The sequence below is a fragment of the Leucoraja erinacea genome, chromosome 8 (genome assembly GCF_028641065.1).
Source record: "Leucoraja erinacea ecotype New England chromosome 8, Leri_hhj_1, whole genome shotgun sequence".
Classification (NCBI taxonomy): Eukaryota; Metazoa; Chordata; class Chondrichthyes; order Rajiformes; family Rajidae; genus Leucoraja; species Leucoraja erinaceus.
The window spans coordinates 31838388-31853590 of NC_073384.1; the positions used below are offsets into that span (position 1 = coordinate 31838388).

The following is a 15203-nucleotide window of genomic DNA, read 5'->3' on the forward strand; positions in this document are numbered from 1 at the left end:
AGAAAACATGCATGCCAAATAGCAGCAAAATCCATCACATTTAACGGTTCTATGGGAAGTATCTGCTCAAAGGAAAGATTTGCTCAGTGATTAATCAGCCTTGGCACAACCTTGAGCCAAAAGATCCAAATACAATACGATCACATTGCCTGATTCTCTCTTGATGCCTTCAAACCTTTTGCAAGTGAGAATCAATTTGCTGAGAAAGAGATTCTTTACCTGTGCCGGCTTCAACTGTAATTAGTTTAGCTTGAGGGAGTTGCTGGGACAATTAAAAGTCAAGAAACAGCTGCATCAGGAATTCAGAATTACTACTTCATGCAAACATTCACCTTGGAAAAATGAATGCATGGCATTTCACTGAGAAGCCAAAGAAATGAGAGGCAATAACTTAAATTCAAACTGGGGGGGAAGGAGAGCAAGGGAGGAGAAATCAATTTGATTAAAAGAAAATTATCTGGAAAACATTTAAAAAAACAATGTGCAACACTCTTACTCTTTTACTTTAATTAACGTTAGGTAAAGAAGGCACAGTTCATCAGTGATTAATAGCAAAATCAGTTCCACGTCATACTCTCAGCTGCCCATTGCTTTCACCATGGTATGTGTTTGACGACCTCATTCTGAACAAAGCTATGCTTCTCTCAGCTGCTTGGAGTTTAGTTCTTTTTAACAGAAAGCCACTATTGGCACTACTCACCCACTCGAAAGTTCTGTGCTGTCAAAGTGTCGGCAGCGTGGCCATTTTCGCTGATCAGCGTGGTGGTGTTGCCCTGCTGGCAGCTGTTGTGGCATTTCCCATTGGTGCACGTTACCTTGCAGATGGTGGGTGTGAAGACCACCTTGATGCGGCCTGTGTGGTTCCCAACTGCGAGCGGAGGAGACACAACGAAGGAGAAAAACAGAGAGATCAGCCGGTAATCCATCGAACGCGCTTGCAAGAGAACTAATGTCGGGGATGGAGTGGGTAGAGAGGAGGAAAGAGTTGGAGAGGAAGGGATGGGGAAATGGAGGGGGGGATAGATGAGGATGACTGCTATCTATCTGGAGGTGTCTGAAACGGAAGAAGGCAGCTGAACAAACTGAACTCCGGGTTGCACTTCAAGCCAACTTCTCCAAGTAGACGACTTTCAGTAATTATAGAGCTGTACTTTATTCAGACTCAAACAGGAACAGCAGCTTCAGTGCACGTGCCCGATCGTCAGAAGCAGCTTGCTGTGCAGCTAAGGTGAATAAACGGTTGTTTCCACCCGCATCTCAGGCTGCCTTGCTCATGTTAACGTTCAGTCACTTGCAGCTAACCCCTGGAAATGTTTTAGGCATGTCGCAAGTCTGAAAACATCTGTCTCAAATATCTGGCAATCCTTCCCGTAGCTATCAAATCTTATGACGCAGCTACTTGGGTCATTTCACAGCCTCTTGGCAAAAAATCTCCTCCCAGCACCTCAACTCATACATTCAGAATGAGGCCATTAATTGTCTGGAAGCCAAAGGTAAAAAAAAAGTGGTGACTGTTCAAGGTGATTCAATATTCAGTTTAAAATTCAGCATTACAAATGACTTGTGAGACTGACATTGTACAGCAGCTCCAAGTAAGGTCAAATCCATGCCTTAGAGCAGACTCAAAGGGCCGTATGATTCAGCCCACGTCTGATCCAACCTGGTCAATTTCCCTTCCTTTGTGTTGCATTCTAAAATGCCAGATTGCTTCATTCAGATATTGCCCTTGCTTTTGTAGCCCTCAAATCAAAGATCTAAACGTCAGTTCCCCAAGTGTGCCACAAACCACATTGTGGCGCTATCACTGAAACCACTGACTTCAACCTCTGGACCATCATCCTACCCCAATTCCGTCTCAGCTCATCAGATACTGAAGTGGCAGCTTCGTTCATGAGTTTCTCATCCACACCTTTACTGTATCCACACTTGTAATGCTATCCTCGATCCTCCCCTTTGTTCTATCGCTGTATATACTGTCATAGTCATGCAGCGAGAAAACAGTCCCTTCCGCCCCCTGTGCCCACGTTGACCAACATTCCCCATCAACACTAGTCCCGCTTGCCTGCGTTTGGCCCATATCCCTCTAAACCTACCCTATCCACGTTCCTGTCCAAATGGTTTTTAAACGTAGAGATAGTACCTGCTCCTCAAAATCTAACCCAGTGCACCATTGCTCCCAAACTTACCAACCTTCACTGGATACTGGCTCACCAAACCTCTCCTTGAAATCTCTCATCTCCAAATACCTTTTGGTCTCACCTCCTCCTACCTTTTTGCATCACCTAATTTTTGGCCTATGAACCAGTGATGATTTTTAACACTCCACCATTGGCAGCCATTTCAACAGTTGCCAAGGCCCCAAGCTCCATAATTCCCTCCTTACACCTTGCCACCTACTTTAAAACTGCGTGAATGCTGCTCTCTTCATTGCACTTTGTTTCATCTTTTCGAAGATCCTTACGTGTCAAAAATCAATTTTCCAAAACAAGTTTGTTAACACTCTAATAAAATACCTTGAGATGTTTTTGTTTGAATATAAGCTATCTATCTTCTATCTATACATAACTAAAACTCTGATCTCGTGCTCTTCCGGTTTGTGTGGTTTTTCTATTTGCACAAAAACAGTAGACGATAGAGCTATGATTTTTTGCCAGCTCACCCACCGTTCTCCTGTGCTATAAGTGCAACAAGTTTTGTTGTGATTGATGATATCTATTAAAAGTTATTAAAGTTTAATAATCTTAAAAAACACGCATGCGCAAATTGGTCTCCTCTCCTGTCAGTCGCCTCCACGCTGATTGGTCACCGCTCCTGTGGGGCCGTGCGGTGACGGTGGGGCCGTGCGGTGGCGGTGGGGCCGTGCGGTGACGGTGGGGGCCGTGCGGTGGCGGTGGGGCCGTGCGGTGACGGTGGGGCGCGTGCTGGTGGGGGCCGTGCGGCGGGGTGGGGGCCGTGCGGAGGCGGTGGGGCCGTGCGGTGGCGGTGGGGCCGTGCGGTGGGGCCCCGGTGACGGTCCGTGCGGTGGCGTGGGGCCGTAATGCGGCGGCGGTGGGGCCGTGCGGCGGCGTGGGGCCGTGCGGCGACGGTGGGGCCGTGCGGCGACGGTGGGGGGCGTGCGGCGACGGTGGGGCCGTGCGGCGGCGGTGGGGCCGTGCGCGTGGGGCCGTGCTGCGGCGGTGGTGGGGCTGCGGCGACGGTGGGGCCGTGCGGCGACGGTGGGGCCGTGCGGCGACGGTGGGGCGGCGGGCGGTGAGCGGCAAGCGGTGGGGCCGTGCGGCGCGGTGGGGCCGTGCGGCGACGGTGGGGCCCAGACTGGGGCCGGGCGACTGTGGGGCCGTGCGGCGACGGTGGGGCCAACCGGCGCGGTGGGGCCGTGCGGCGGGCGGTGGGGCCGGCGGCGAGGGTGGGGCCGTGCGGCGATGGGGGCGTGCAGGAGGCCGTGCGAGGTGGGGCCGTGCGGCGATGCGTGCGGCCGTGGCGATGACGGTGGGGCCGTGCGGCGACGGTGGGGCCGTGCGGTGACGGTGGGGCCGTGCGGCGACGGTGGGGCCGTGCGGCGGCGTGCGGCGGTGTGGGCCGTGCGGTGACGGTGGGGCAGTGCGGTAGGGGCCGTCGGCGGCGGTGGGGCGTGCGGTGTGGGGCCGTGCGGTGGGCCGTGCGGTGGGGGCCGTGCGGTGGCGGTGGGGCCGTGCGGTGACGGTGGGGCCCGTGCGGCAACGGTGGGGCCGTGCGGTGGTGGTGGTGGGGCCGTACGGTGGCGGTGGGGCCTCGCAGCAGCAGTAGGCCTCGTGGCGGCGGTGGGCCGTGCGGTGGGGTGGGGCCTCGCGGCAGCAGTAGGCCTCGTGGCGGCGGTGGGGCCTTGCGGTGGCCGTGGGGCCGTGCGGTGGCGGTGGGGCCGTGCGGTGGCGGTGGGGGCCGTGCGGTGGGGTGGGGCCGTGCGGCAACGGTGGGGCCGTGCAGTGGCGGTGGGGCCACGCGGCAGCAGTAGGCCTTGTGGTGGCGGTGGGACCGTGCGGTGGCGGTGAGGCTGTGCGGTGGCGGTGAGGCCGTGCGGTGGCGGTGGGGCCGTGCGGCAACGGTGGGGCCTCGCCGAATTTCAAAATCAATGGAGAAATCCATCTCTTCCTCTTTTTTCAGTTTTTCCTCTCTCATGTCTGGTGGGGGAGGCGGGGGAAATAGAGGGATAGGGGGGAAGGAGTGGGAGAGGTAGGGAGTGGGGAATAGAGGGCTAGGAGGTCAGGAGGGGTAGTAGGAGAGTATAGGGGGAGGTGACGAGTGGGGGAGGTGGGGGATACAGGGATAGGAGGGGGGCAGGAAAGGGAGATGAGTTATGGCGGGAGTGACTGAGAGTAGGGGAAAGGTGTGGGAGGGAGAGGCAAGGGAGGGATTGGGTGGGGAAGAGGAGAGGGGAAAGAAGAGGGAGGATGAAGAGGAGGGGGAGGGAGTGCTGGAGGATGAGGAGAATTGAGCTGCGCCTGCGCAGTTAGGGGCTATGTGTGAGTGGTGGAATATTGCATTGGGGGAACGGGTGAATGGTGGAACACTGCGTTGGGAAAGCAGACCCAATGGTTCTGCACTTAGTCTAGTACAACTTAAAGTTGTTGTTATTCTCCAGAGAGATATTTATAATTACCTGAAGTACTATAGGGAAGTTGGGGAGATGTGTAAGCATACTTCTGGATTTTACTTATTGTTTATCAGTTTTAGTTTAGTTTATTCGTTTAGTTTAGGTTAGTTTAGAGATAGAGAGAGGAAACGGGCCCTTCAGCCCACCGAGTCCACACTGACCAGCGTTCCCTGCATCCTGCATGTTAACAGTATTAGCACACTAGGAACACTAGGAACAATTGTAACTTTTTTATTTATAGCAAGCCAATTAACCTATAAATCTTACGTCTTTGGAGTGTGGAGGAAACCGAAGATCTCGGTGAAAACCCACGCAAGTCACAGGGAGAACATACAAACTCCTTACAGACAAGCACCCATAGTCAGGATCGAACCAGGGTCTCTGCCGCTGTAAGGCAGCAACTCTACTGCTGCGCCACCGTGCCACCAAGTTTTGTTCCCCGTCTTTTCTCCAGGACCCAACAGAAAATATCTGACTAACGTACCAAAGTTCAAGTGGCTTTGTGGATGCATGCGTAGTTTTGAATATCTGTAATAATGGATCATTTCCATCCCTTTCAGCACAACCCAAGGCCTTTTCAGCAAATGAAATATTTTCAAACTCAGGTCATTATTCTTATGGCGCCAAGTTGAACAAACAAACATCCCACAACAAACAATTAATATGGACCACACAATTTGTTTTAGTGATATTGATTAAGAGATAGTTATTCCCCAGGACAATAACTTCTCAGTTCTAGGACACAACAGATGTGTAAACACAGTACTCCATAGAGAATATAGTAAACAAACCAATAAAAAGTTCCGACAATAAAAAAACAATATAGTTTACATTATAATGTAAAACAAACCCCAAAGTGCTTTGTGCATCCAGGGCAGTTTGTAACTTGGAGTTTCATTGGAGTTTGTAGTGTTCAATAGCCTGATGGCTGTTGGGTAGAAGCTATTCCTGAACCTTGATGTTACAGTTTTCAGACTCCTATACCTTCTTCCCAAAGGCAGGAGTGAAATGAGAGTGTGGCCAGAATGGTGTAGGCCATTAATGCTGCAGGCTGCCTTGATGAGACAGTGTTTCCTATAGGTCACTTTGATGGTGGGGAACTCAGTACCCGCGATGGACTGGCCAGTTTGTTCACCACTTTTTGTAATCTCCTTCGTTCCTTGGCATTTGAGTTGCTGAGCTAGGCCATGATGCAACCAGTCAATATGCCCTCTACAATACACATGAAGAAGTTCAAGATAATATTTTTCGACATACTGAATCTCCTCGATCTTTTTTAAAAAGTAGATGTGCTGATGGACTTTCTTTCTGATTGCATCAATGTGCTGGATCCAGGACAGATCACTGAATCCAGAATCACTGGTTCCAGAGGACTGGAAAATTCACAAATGTAACCACTGTTTAATAAAGAGCGAGGCAAAAGTAAGAAAATTATTAGCGAGGGTCAGTGTTGGATCTGCTACTTCTCATATTATCTATTAATAAACCGGAAGAGGGAATAGATTGGCTTTGTGGCCAAGTTTGCAGATGATACGAAGATAGGTGGTGGGGGAGATGGTGCTGAGGAAGCAAGGAGGCTGCAGCAGAACTTGGACAGATTGGGAGAGGAGGCAAAGAAGTGGCAAATGGAATTTAGCACAGCAAAGTGTACGGTCATGCACTTTGGTAGAGGAATACAGATGCTACCCAATTTACGTTGCTTCGACTTACGATATCGTGACTTTACGTTGGTGCAAACGCTCGGCAACGGCAGTGAGCCGCTTGTCACTTCTGGTCACGTGATCACATTGTATGAAATGAGTTTTCAACTTGCGCTATTTTCGATTTACGATGGGTTTATCGTATGGAACGTAAACCCATCGTAGGTCGAGGAGCAGCTGTAAAGGCATAGATTACTTTCTAAATGGTGAGTGCATTCAGAAATTAGAGGCAGAAAGGGACTTGGGAGTACTGGTGCAGGATTCCCAAAAGGTTAATGTGCAGGTTAAGTCAGCAGTAAGGAAGGAAAATACAATGCTCGCATTCATTTCAAGGGGACAAGAATATGAAAGCAAGGATGTAATGCTGAGGCTTTATCAGGCACTGGTGAGACCATATTTGGAATTTTGTGAGCATTTTTGGGCCCCATATCTGAGGAAGGATGTGTTGGCGTTGGAGAGGGTCCAGAGGAGTCTACTAGAATGATCCTGGGGATGATTGGGTTGACATTTGATGAGCGTTTGAAGGCTCTGAGCCTGTACTCACTGGAGCTTAAAAGGATGAGTGGGGGGGATCGCATTGAAACTTACCGAATAATGAAACATTCCTAAAGAGTGGATGAGGAAGGATGGTTCCAATAATGGGAGAGTCTAGAACCAGAGGGGATAGCCTCCAAATAAAAGGGCATACCTTTAGAAGCAATGAGGAGGAATTTCATTAGCCTGAGAGGGTGAATCTGTGTCATTCATTGCCAGACAGCTGTGAAGGCCAAATCACTGGATATTTTTACTGCAGAGATTAATAAATTCTTGATTAGTAAAGTGTCAAAGGTTGCGGGGAGAAGTCAGAATAATGAGGTTAAGAGAGATCAGCCATGATTGAATGGCAGAGTAGACTTGATGGGCTGAATGTCCTAATTCAGCTCCTATGTCTTATGGCATTTTGCTAAAATGGCTTCATCCTTGCATTAGGCCTTTACTTTATGATTTCCACCAACAATATCACAATATAATCATGGTTCCATGCACACACAACTGGCTTGAACCCTTCAAATTCAAATGACTACCAGTCTACCATGATTTAAAGAGTTACGTAGAAAATATTGGTTGGCTGGGAAGAATTATAAAGCCGTTATCAAAGGAATCAGATGAAGTCACAAACAACCAAAATGATGAGTACGCAATTTAAAATACTCGAACCTATGATTAGATTACAGATCATATCTCACACTTTACCAACTGTCACGCTTTAAAAAACAAATATATAATATTACATTTGAGTGGGGGGTTCCATATTTCATTTCAAGATGTTTTCTCCTTGGCAGTTGCTGACAGTGTACTCTGTCTTATTCACTATAATGCTAAAGAATATTTTGTCTTGTTAAATACAGAATCATGAACAGTTGAGTTTGGGTAACTAGGACTGCAATTTGTTTTCATGATTCAAGTTGCATCATAAGCTACCAGAAAATAATTTGAATGATTCACCAGGCCCACCTAAACCCCTACCCTAGGATTGAATTACCGTCTTAATCCTACTTCCATTACCTTTTAATATTTAGAATGAGCATCAAGGTCAGAAAGAAATGAAGAATGATCTGCACTCTGAAGAAGGGTTCTGACCTGAAACATCACCTTAGCGTGTTCTCCAGGGATGCTGCCTGAGCCATTGAGTTCCTCCAGCACTTGGAGTCTAACTTGAGCAATTAATGCAGGTTGTCAGTCTGGGACCATGTGGAGAGAATATTACATTGTTGGATGCACTATTCTCTCTGTGGGTTTGTAAGTGACTGCAAAAAATTCTATTTATAAGAAAAACAAAGGAAATCTAAACAAAAACAGATAATGGAATGGAATGAAATACTTTATTGTCACATGTGACTTGGCACAGTGATTTTTTTTGCTTGCATACCCAATGTATACAAATGGCAGCCAACTACGCCGCTGACACAGTTACAAAGCATGCCGGCTCCTCTTTTTGTTCCCCCCCCCAACCCCTCCTGCACAGCGGTTCCCCCATGTCAGGTCCTCCGTTGTCCATTGTTCTTCCCCCTCCCTCACGGCGGTCCCCCACGCTCTCATCGACTGTTGACCACAGGGCGACCCGCAAGGCATCGCAGCCGCTGAGGCTTCATCACCACTAAGGCCCCATTCGCCGAGAGGCTTGGGTTAGCTACTGGTGTTGCTATTAGGAAAACTAAGATAGTGGGAAAATAGAATATTTCTGCAGGATCACAACAGAGAGCACAGCACACACAGCAAACACCACCAAGACAGACCCAGTGAGTCTGTGCTGACCATCAAGCACCCATTTTCAGACCAATTCTCCTCTAACCCAAGAGGGGGGAGAGAGGGGGGGAGGGGAGGGGAGAGGGGGGGAGAGGATGGAGAGAAGGGGGAGTGGGGGAGGAGAGGGAGGGGGAGAGGGGGGGGGAGAGGGAGGGGGGGGGGGAGGGGGGGAGGGGGGAGGGGGGGGGGGAGGGGGAGGGGGGGGGAATGGGGAGAGGAGTGGGTAGAGGAGTGGGGAGGGAGTGGGGAGAGGGGGAGGGGGGGGGGGGGGGGGGGTGGGTAGAGGAGGCCTCGGAAGCCCTCGGAAACGCAACCAAATTTCTGCGTGTTCAGCGGCTTCAATCCAGAGCCCTGGGGGGGGGGGGGGGGGGGGGGGGACGGCTGGGCTGCGGCCGGGGCGGGGCGGACGGCGGGCCGAGTGTGAGTCGACTGCGAGCGGGAGGCGACAAAATGACTGCGAGTCGGGGGGGTTAACGTAACTCGTCAGCGGCTTCAATCCAGAGCCCGGGTGGGGAGGGCGGCTGGGCCGCGGGCGGGGTGAGGCGGACAGCGGGCCAAGTGCAATTCGACTGCGAGTTGGGGGGAGATTAACGTAACTCGAAGCTCGTGCAAAAACAGTGGTCAGCAGGCTGCTCTTTGAAAACGCTACGCAGCTCGCCGCGAGGAGCAGAGCCATTGTGACGTCATCAGCTCGTTAGCTTTTGAAAAATCTCAAATTAATAAACAATTTTAAGAAATAACTCGGGAAATAATGAATCAAATTTTCAGATGAGGCGATTTTTGAGATCATGAGGAAAATCTCTATCGGAATATGTAAAAATGTCACCGTTAGCGTGTCGTGTTTTCGAGGAGATGCGAATCACAGACAAACAAGACACACACAAATAAATACATCCACATCCAAAATCAGAGTTTTATAATTATAGAGATGAGCTGCGCAAGGTAACCAGGGACTGTCAACAGCTGAAGATGACTGAGCAGGAATTAGTGCCTTGCAGAAAGGAGCAAGAAGGGAAGGGATATAGTTTCTCTCTATATGAAATGTAAATAAATCATAGTCAAGCAGTCTGGAAACAGGCCCTCAGGCCCAGCTCATCCATGTCAACTCAGATGCCACATCTTAGAAAGGACCATTCACCAGCATTTGGCCCATATCACCCTAAACCTGTCCCATCCATGTAGCTGTCCAAATGTCTTTACAATGTTGCTAGTATATATCCCTCAACTACTTCCTCTGGCAGCTCGTTTTAATTTTTAGAGATACAGCGTGGAAACAAGACCTTCGGCCCACTGAGTCTATATCGACCAGCAACCACCCAGACGCTAGTTCTATTCTGCATTCTAGGGACAATTTACCGAAGCCAATTAACCTAACGACCTGCATGTCTTTGGAATATGGGAGCAAACTGGAGCACCCGGGTAAAAACCACACGGTCACAGGGGAAATGTACAACTCCATACTCACGATCAAACCCAGATCTCTGACGCTATGAGGCAGCAAATCTACTGTCACACTATTGTGCCATCCTTTCACCCACCTCCTTCTGAGCGACAATGTTGCCCTCTGGTTCTTATTTAATATGTTCCTTCTCACCAAAATCCTACATAGTTGTTGATTCACCTACACTGGGAAAAAGACTGTGTGCATTTATCCTAGCCATTTCCCTAATGATTTTACACACCTCTATAAGATCCCTCAGCCTCCTGCGCTCCAAGGAATAAAGTGAGCCTGTCCACTCTCGCTGCAGCTCAGAACCTCGAGACCACGAAACATCCTCGTAAATCCTCTCTGCACCTTTTCCAGCTTTATGGCATCGTTCTTCTAACAGGGTGACCAAAACTCAACAAAATACTACAAGTGTACAATCAAAGAACTGCAGATGCTAATTAATACACAAATGGACACAAAGTGTTCGAGTTACTCAACAGGTTAGGCAGCATCTCTGGACAATGTGGACAGGCAACGTTTTTGGTCCAAGAAGGATATCAACTTAAAACATCACCGATCCATGTTTTCTAGAGGTGCTGACTGATCTGCTGAGTTACTCCAGCACTTTGTGTCCTTTTTTTAATCCTCCAAGTGCAGCCTTGCTTCTGACATAAAGACATTATCATATGCATGGTTCAAGCATATGTGTTGGTCTATGATAGACCTGTGTCCTTCAAGTGAACAAGAACTTTCATTGAACCCTGGTGTACATGACAATAAACTGGTCTGAATCTGAATCATAATCAAATCAAGGGAACCAGAGTTTATAATGTAGTTTAGCAACACCATAAAACTGGTCCGTAAATCATTCCCTAATGCATAACGCAAGAGATGAAAATGGATTAGTGATTATATGAAAATCTGCGTCTAATTGAAGAATGTTAGACTGTAATAAGTAACCAAGGGTGAATCACTCCGACCATATAAACTGCAAGGTTTAGTCACCCAAATGTTATCTAATTAAATTTAAGTATCACGCTTCCGCAGTAGGTTTATATCCCGCTGTATCTTCTGATCGCATTCCTCACTGTCTGCAACTCCTCCAATGTTGGTGTTGTCACCAAATGTACTCACCAACCCATCTACATACGTCTAAATACAGACGAGTAGTGTTCATTTCAGACCATACCCATTTCCCGGGGTTCCAAACATAGATTCTTACATTTATTCTTAAGAGGACCTACTCTCTCCCAAACTATCCTTTTACTTATAATGTACTTATTTTAGGATAATCTCATCTGCAGGGAAATCTCATTGCCCTTTTTACCCTTCTAATTCCCTTCCTATGCAACAAATATTAGTCACTTGCGAGTATATTCTTGAAATTTCAATTAATTTTAATAACATACAAAACATTTCTACATCTGATTTTAAAAAAGAGGCATTTAAAACTTGTGAGTTTTAGAAAAGAAAGTTAATTATTAACTGATTAAAATATACTTATGTATCAATTAGTGTGCAAATGCAATTTGATATTTTATGAATAAATGTTGCATAATCGATCATTATGATCAAGATTCATAAAAGGATTTAATATCTTGTGTCAACAATTTCACCCTCCTAATTGATCACGCATGATACCAAATACTTATTAAGTTGCCTTTAAATTGCAGATTTAGTCATCACAAAATGCATTCATGGATAGTTTTGAATACATCTTTGGTGTAAAATGCGAACAAAATGAAAAATCTGGAGATCCCTCCTTCCAGGAACATGTTTTATGTGATTACAGTTTGAACAGCAGATGTACCTGTCTATTCAGCAGCTTTCTCGGTCTCGGCTAATGTTTCCAAAAGGTTAGTCTTTGAAGTTGATCCTAATGCCACATATGATCTGCACGGCAGCCACACGATGTTTGCAGTATGTGCTGTCAAATATTTATCACCTGAAAACACTTTAATGTGGGCACAGTAACAAAACGGCTCAGTGCCAAGGTCAGTCGTTCATGAGTCATCTGTTCTGCCTCATGTCACAGGCCTCACTACTAATGTAGATGGGTACTTTCATGTGGTATCAGGAAGGGTGAGTAAGCTGTCAATTCGCAACATACAGAAGCATTCCACATCTGTTTCCCATGCTGGTGATTCATGGAGCCGCAGGTCCAGTGATGGTAAGGAAATTTAACAGAAGGCTCAATACAATCTATCAATAATATAGATAGACACGGAAAGCTGGAGTAACTCAGCGGGACTGGCAGCATCTCTGGAGAGAAGGAATGGGTGACATTTTGGGTCGAGACTCTTCTTCAGACTCTCAACCCGAAATGTCACCCATTTCTTCTCTCCAGAAATGCTGCCTGTCCCGCTGAGGTACTCCAGCTTTCTGTGTCTATCTTTGGTTTAAACCAGCATCTGCAGTTCCTTCCTACACTATCAATACATATAAAGGATTTGGAATACATATACATGAATTGGACGTAAGCATAGATGGGTTGGTGGGTAAGTTTGCTGATGACACCAACATTGGAGGAGTTGCAGAGAGTGAGGAAGGTTGTAAGAAGATACAGCAGGATATAAATCTGCTGCAGAAATGGGCAGAGAAAAGGCAGATGGGGTTTCATCTGGGGAAGTGTGATGTATTGTACTTTGAGAGGTTGAATGCAAGGGGAGAATATAGAGTTAATGGCAAGGCCATAAGCAGCATTGATGAGCAGAAGGATCTTGGGAGTCCATGTTCATGACTCATTGAAGGTGGTCGCAAAAGTGGGTAAGATGGTAAAGAAGGCATGTCATATCCTTGCATTGGGTATAACAGTCAGAATGTCATGATGCAGCTCCAACACTTTGGTTTAGCCACATTTGGAGTTGGTCTGGTCGCCCCATTACAGGAAAGATGTGAAGGCTTTGTAGAGGGTGCAGAGTAGGTTTTTACCAAAATGCTGTCTGGATTAGAGGGTTTCACTTACTACGATAGGTTAAATAAACTTGGATTGTTTTCTCTGGAATGTCGGAGGTTGAGGGGAGACTTGATCGAGGTATATAAAATTGTGAGCATCGATAGGGAAGACTTCAGAACCTTTTCCCCAGGATGGAAATGTCCAACACTAAAATGGAAAAGCTAGAAGGTGAGAGGAAGAAAGTTTAATGGAGATGTGCTGGGCAAGTTTCTTCACACAGAGGGAAGTGGAGGGCTGAAAGGCATTGCTCGCGGTGGTGGCAGAAGGAGATATGATAGTAGTGATAAAGAGGCTTTTCGATAGGGACATACATGGAAGGCAAGGAATAGAGGGATATGGGTCATGTACAGGCAGATAAGATCAGTTTAACTTGGCATCATGTTCGTCGCAAACATTGTGGGCCGGAGGGCCCGTTCCTGTGTTGTACTGTTTTATGATCTATGTGCTACAAAATATTATCCAACCCAATACGTCACATAGTGATTCAATTCTATCTGTTATCTTTATAGACTTCAAACCCCTACCTTTCAAGTGTCCAATATTCATCGCTAGGGTTTGCCAACTTTCTCATTCCCAAATAAGAGACAAAAGTTCAAAATAAGGGACAAATTCCTGATGGTAATTCTTTGACCAACTCGGCCGTGGCTGGGTGAATGATGAGTTGGCCTGGGTGCTGAACTGCAGACAAAGCCCAGCCAGCGGGCAGTTGTGCAGTTTTGGCCCAGGCAACGTCGCGCGCAAATGATCGGCCATGAGATGGAGGGCTGGTGGTGTCGGCGGAAAGCGAAGGCCCGAAAGTCGGACAGCTGGCCGGGCTGCCGCCCGACGGGGCCATGGGCGAGGCACTGCTGCTTCATTCCATGGGGACGGGTGAGGCGGGGCCGGATGCGGTGCTCCGACCCAACAGACTCTTAGTAGTGACAGTCAAATACGGGACAAGGGCAGTTCCGTACAGGACAAACCAATTTAGTCCAATATACAGGATGTCCCGGCTAATACGGGACAGTTGGCAACCCTATTCATCGCCTACATAAATGCATTTTGGAAAACCTCTATCTGATTTGCAAAGGAAATGTTCATCTGAAAGTACTGCATTTGCTTAGAGAAATCCCAGTCTGTTCATCCTTACTTGAAATGATGGCATGCTTATTTGTGTCCATTGAACAGAAAACAGTCCATATAATTGAGTTAAAAAAAATAAACTATCCTCATACCCCCAATTGACTTCAGATCAGTCACAGCAGTGCACCCAGTGTATATCTTACTATTTCCACCTGATGCCTGGGGTTAGGCAGACCAACTGACTGACAGAAAGGACAGAATGACTTTGTTTTACATAGAGTCTTTCACGTCATTCAACTTTACAGACAATTAGGTATTGTTGTCAAGGTATTATTTCAACCATTTTCAGTGTTGTAAAATGAGCAAAGTGGCTGGTAATTTGCACACATCAAGTTCCCACAGACAGCAAAGCGACAAGTGCCAGAGAATTTGTTTTGGCAATGCTGAGTGAAGAATAAATATTGCCCAGTACACCACGGGGAGCTCCCCAGCTTTTTTTCAATGGTCTCCTGGAAGCTTTCATGTCCAATTAAGCAGATAGTTCATAATTTCATGTGACAAGAGCAGAATTAGGCCATTTGGGCCAATCAAGTCTACTCCACCATTCAATCATGGCTGATCTATCATCTCCTCTCAACCCCATTCTCTCGCCTTCTCTCCCTAACTCCTGCCAGCGGTACCAATCAAGAATCTATCAATCTCGGACTTAAAAATATCCATTGGCTTGGCTTGCACAGCCTTCTGTGGCAATGAATTCTGCAGATTCACCACCCTCTGAATCCTCATTATCTCATTCCCAAAGGAACGTATTTTTATTCTGAGGCTATGACCTCTGGTCCTAGACTCTTCACTAGTGGAAACATCCTCTCCACATCCACTCTATCCAGGTTTGTCAGGACCTTGATTTGCTGTGCCACCTGAAAAACAGCACTTCTGACACTGCAACATTCTCCTGGCAGAAATATTAGTAAATGCTAATGCCCACCTCCTTGAATCTCTGTCACCAAATGACAATGTTTGGAATGTGAACATTCCACACACAGGAAAATATATGTAAGCCTAGTCAAGTAAACATTGCAAAAATGAAAATGTATAATTATATAATCATTCTTCATTGTTCTGAATGTATTTATATGCAGACTT

The 15203-nt window shown here is 47.1% G+C and overlaps 1 protein-coding gene across 5 annotated transcripts in view; it reads right to left on the reverse strand.

Moving 5' to 3' along the window:
- ltbp1 (latent transforming growth factor beta binding protein 1) overlaps window positions 1-15203 on the reverse strand; it is a 295601-nt gene that overhangs the window by 229311 nt on the left and 51087 nt on the right. For all 5 annotated transcript variants that reach the window (XR_008723852.1, XM_055639325.1, XM_055639326.1 and 2 more), the window contains exon 5: window positions 701-868. Coding sequence is in view for 4 of the 5 variants with exons in the window: in XM_055639325.1 (XP_055495300.1) it covers window positions 701-868 (168 nt within the window). In the remaining variant the exon portion in view is untranslated. The remainder of the gene's footprint in view (window positions 1-700; window positions 869-15203) is intronic.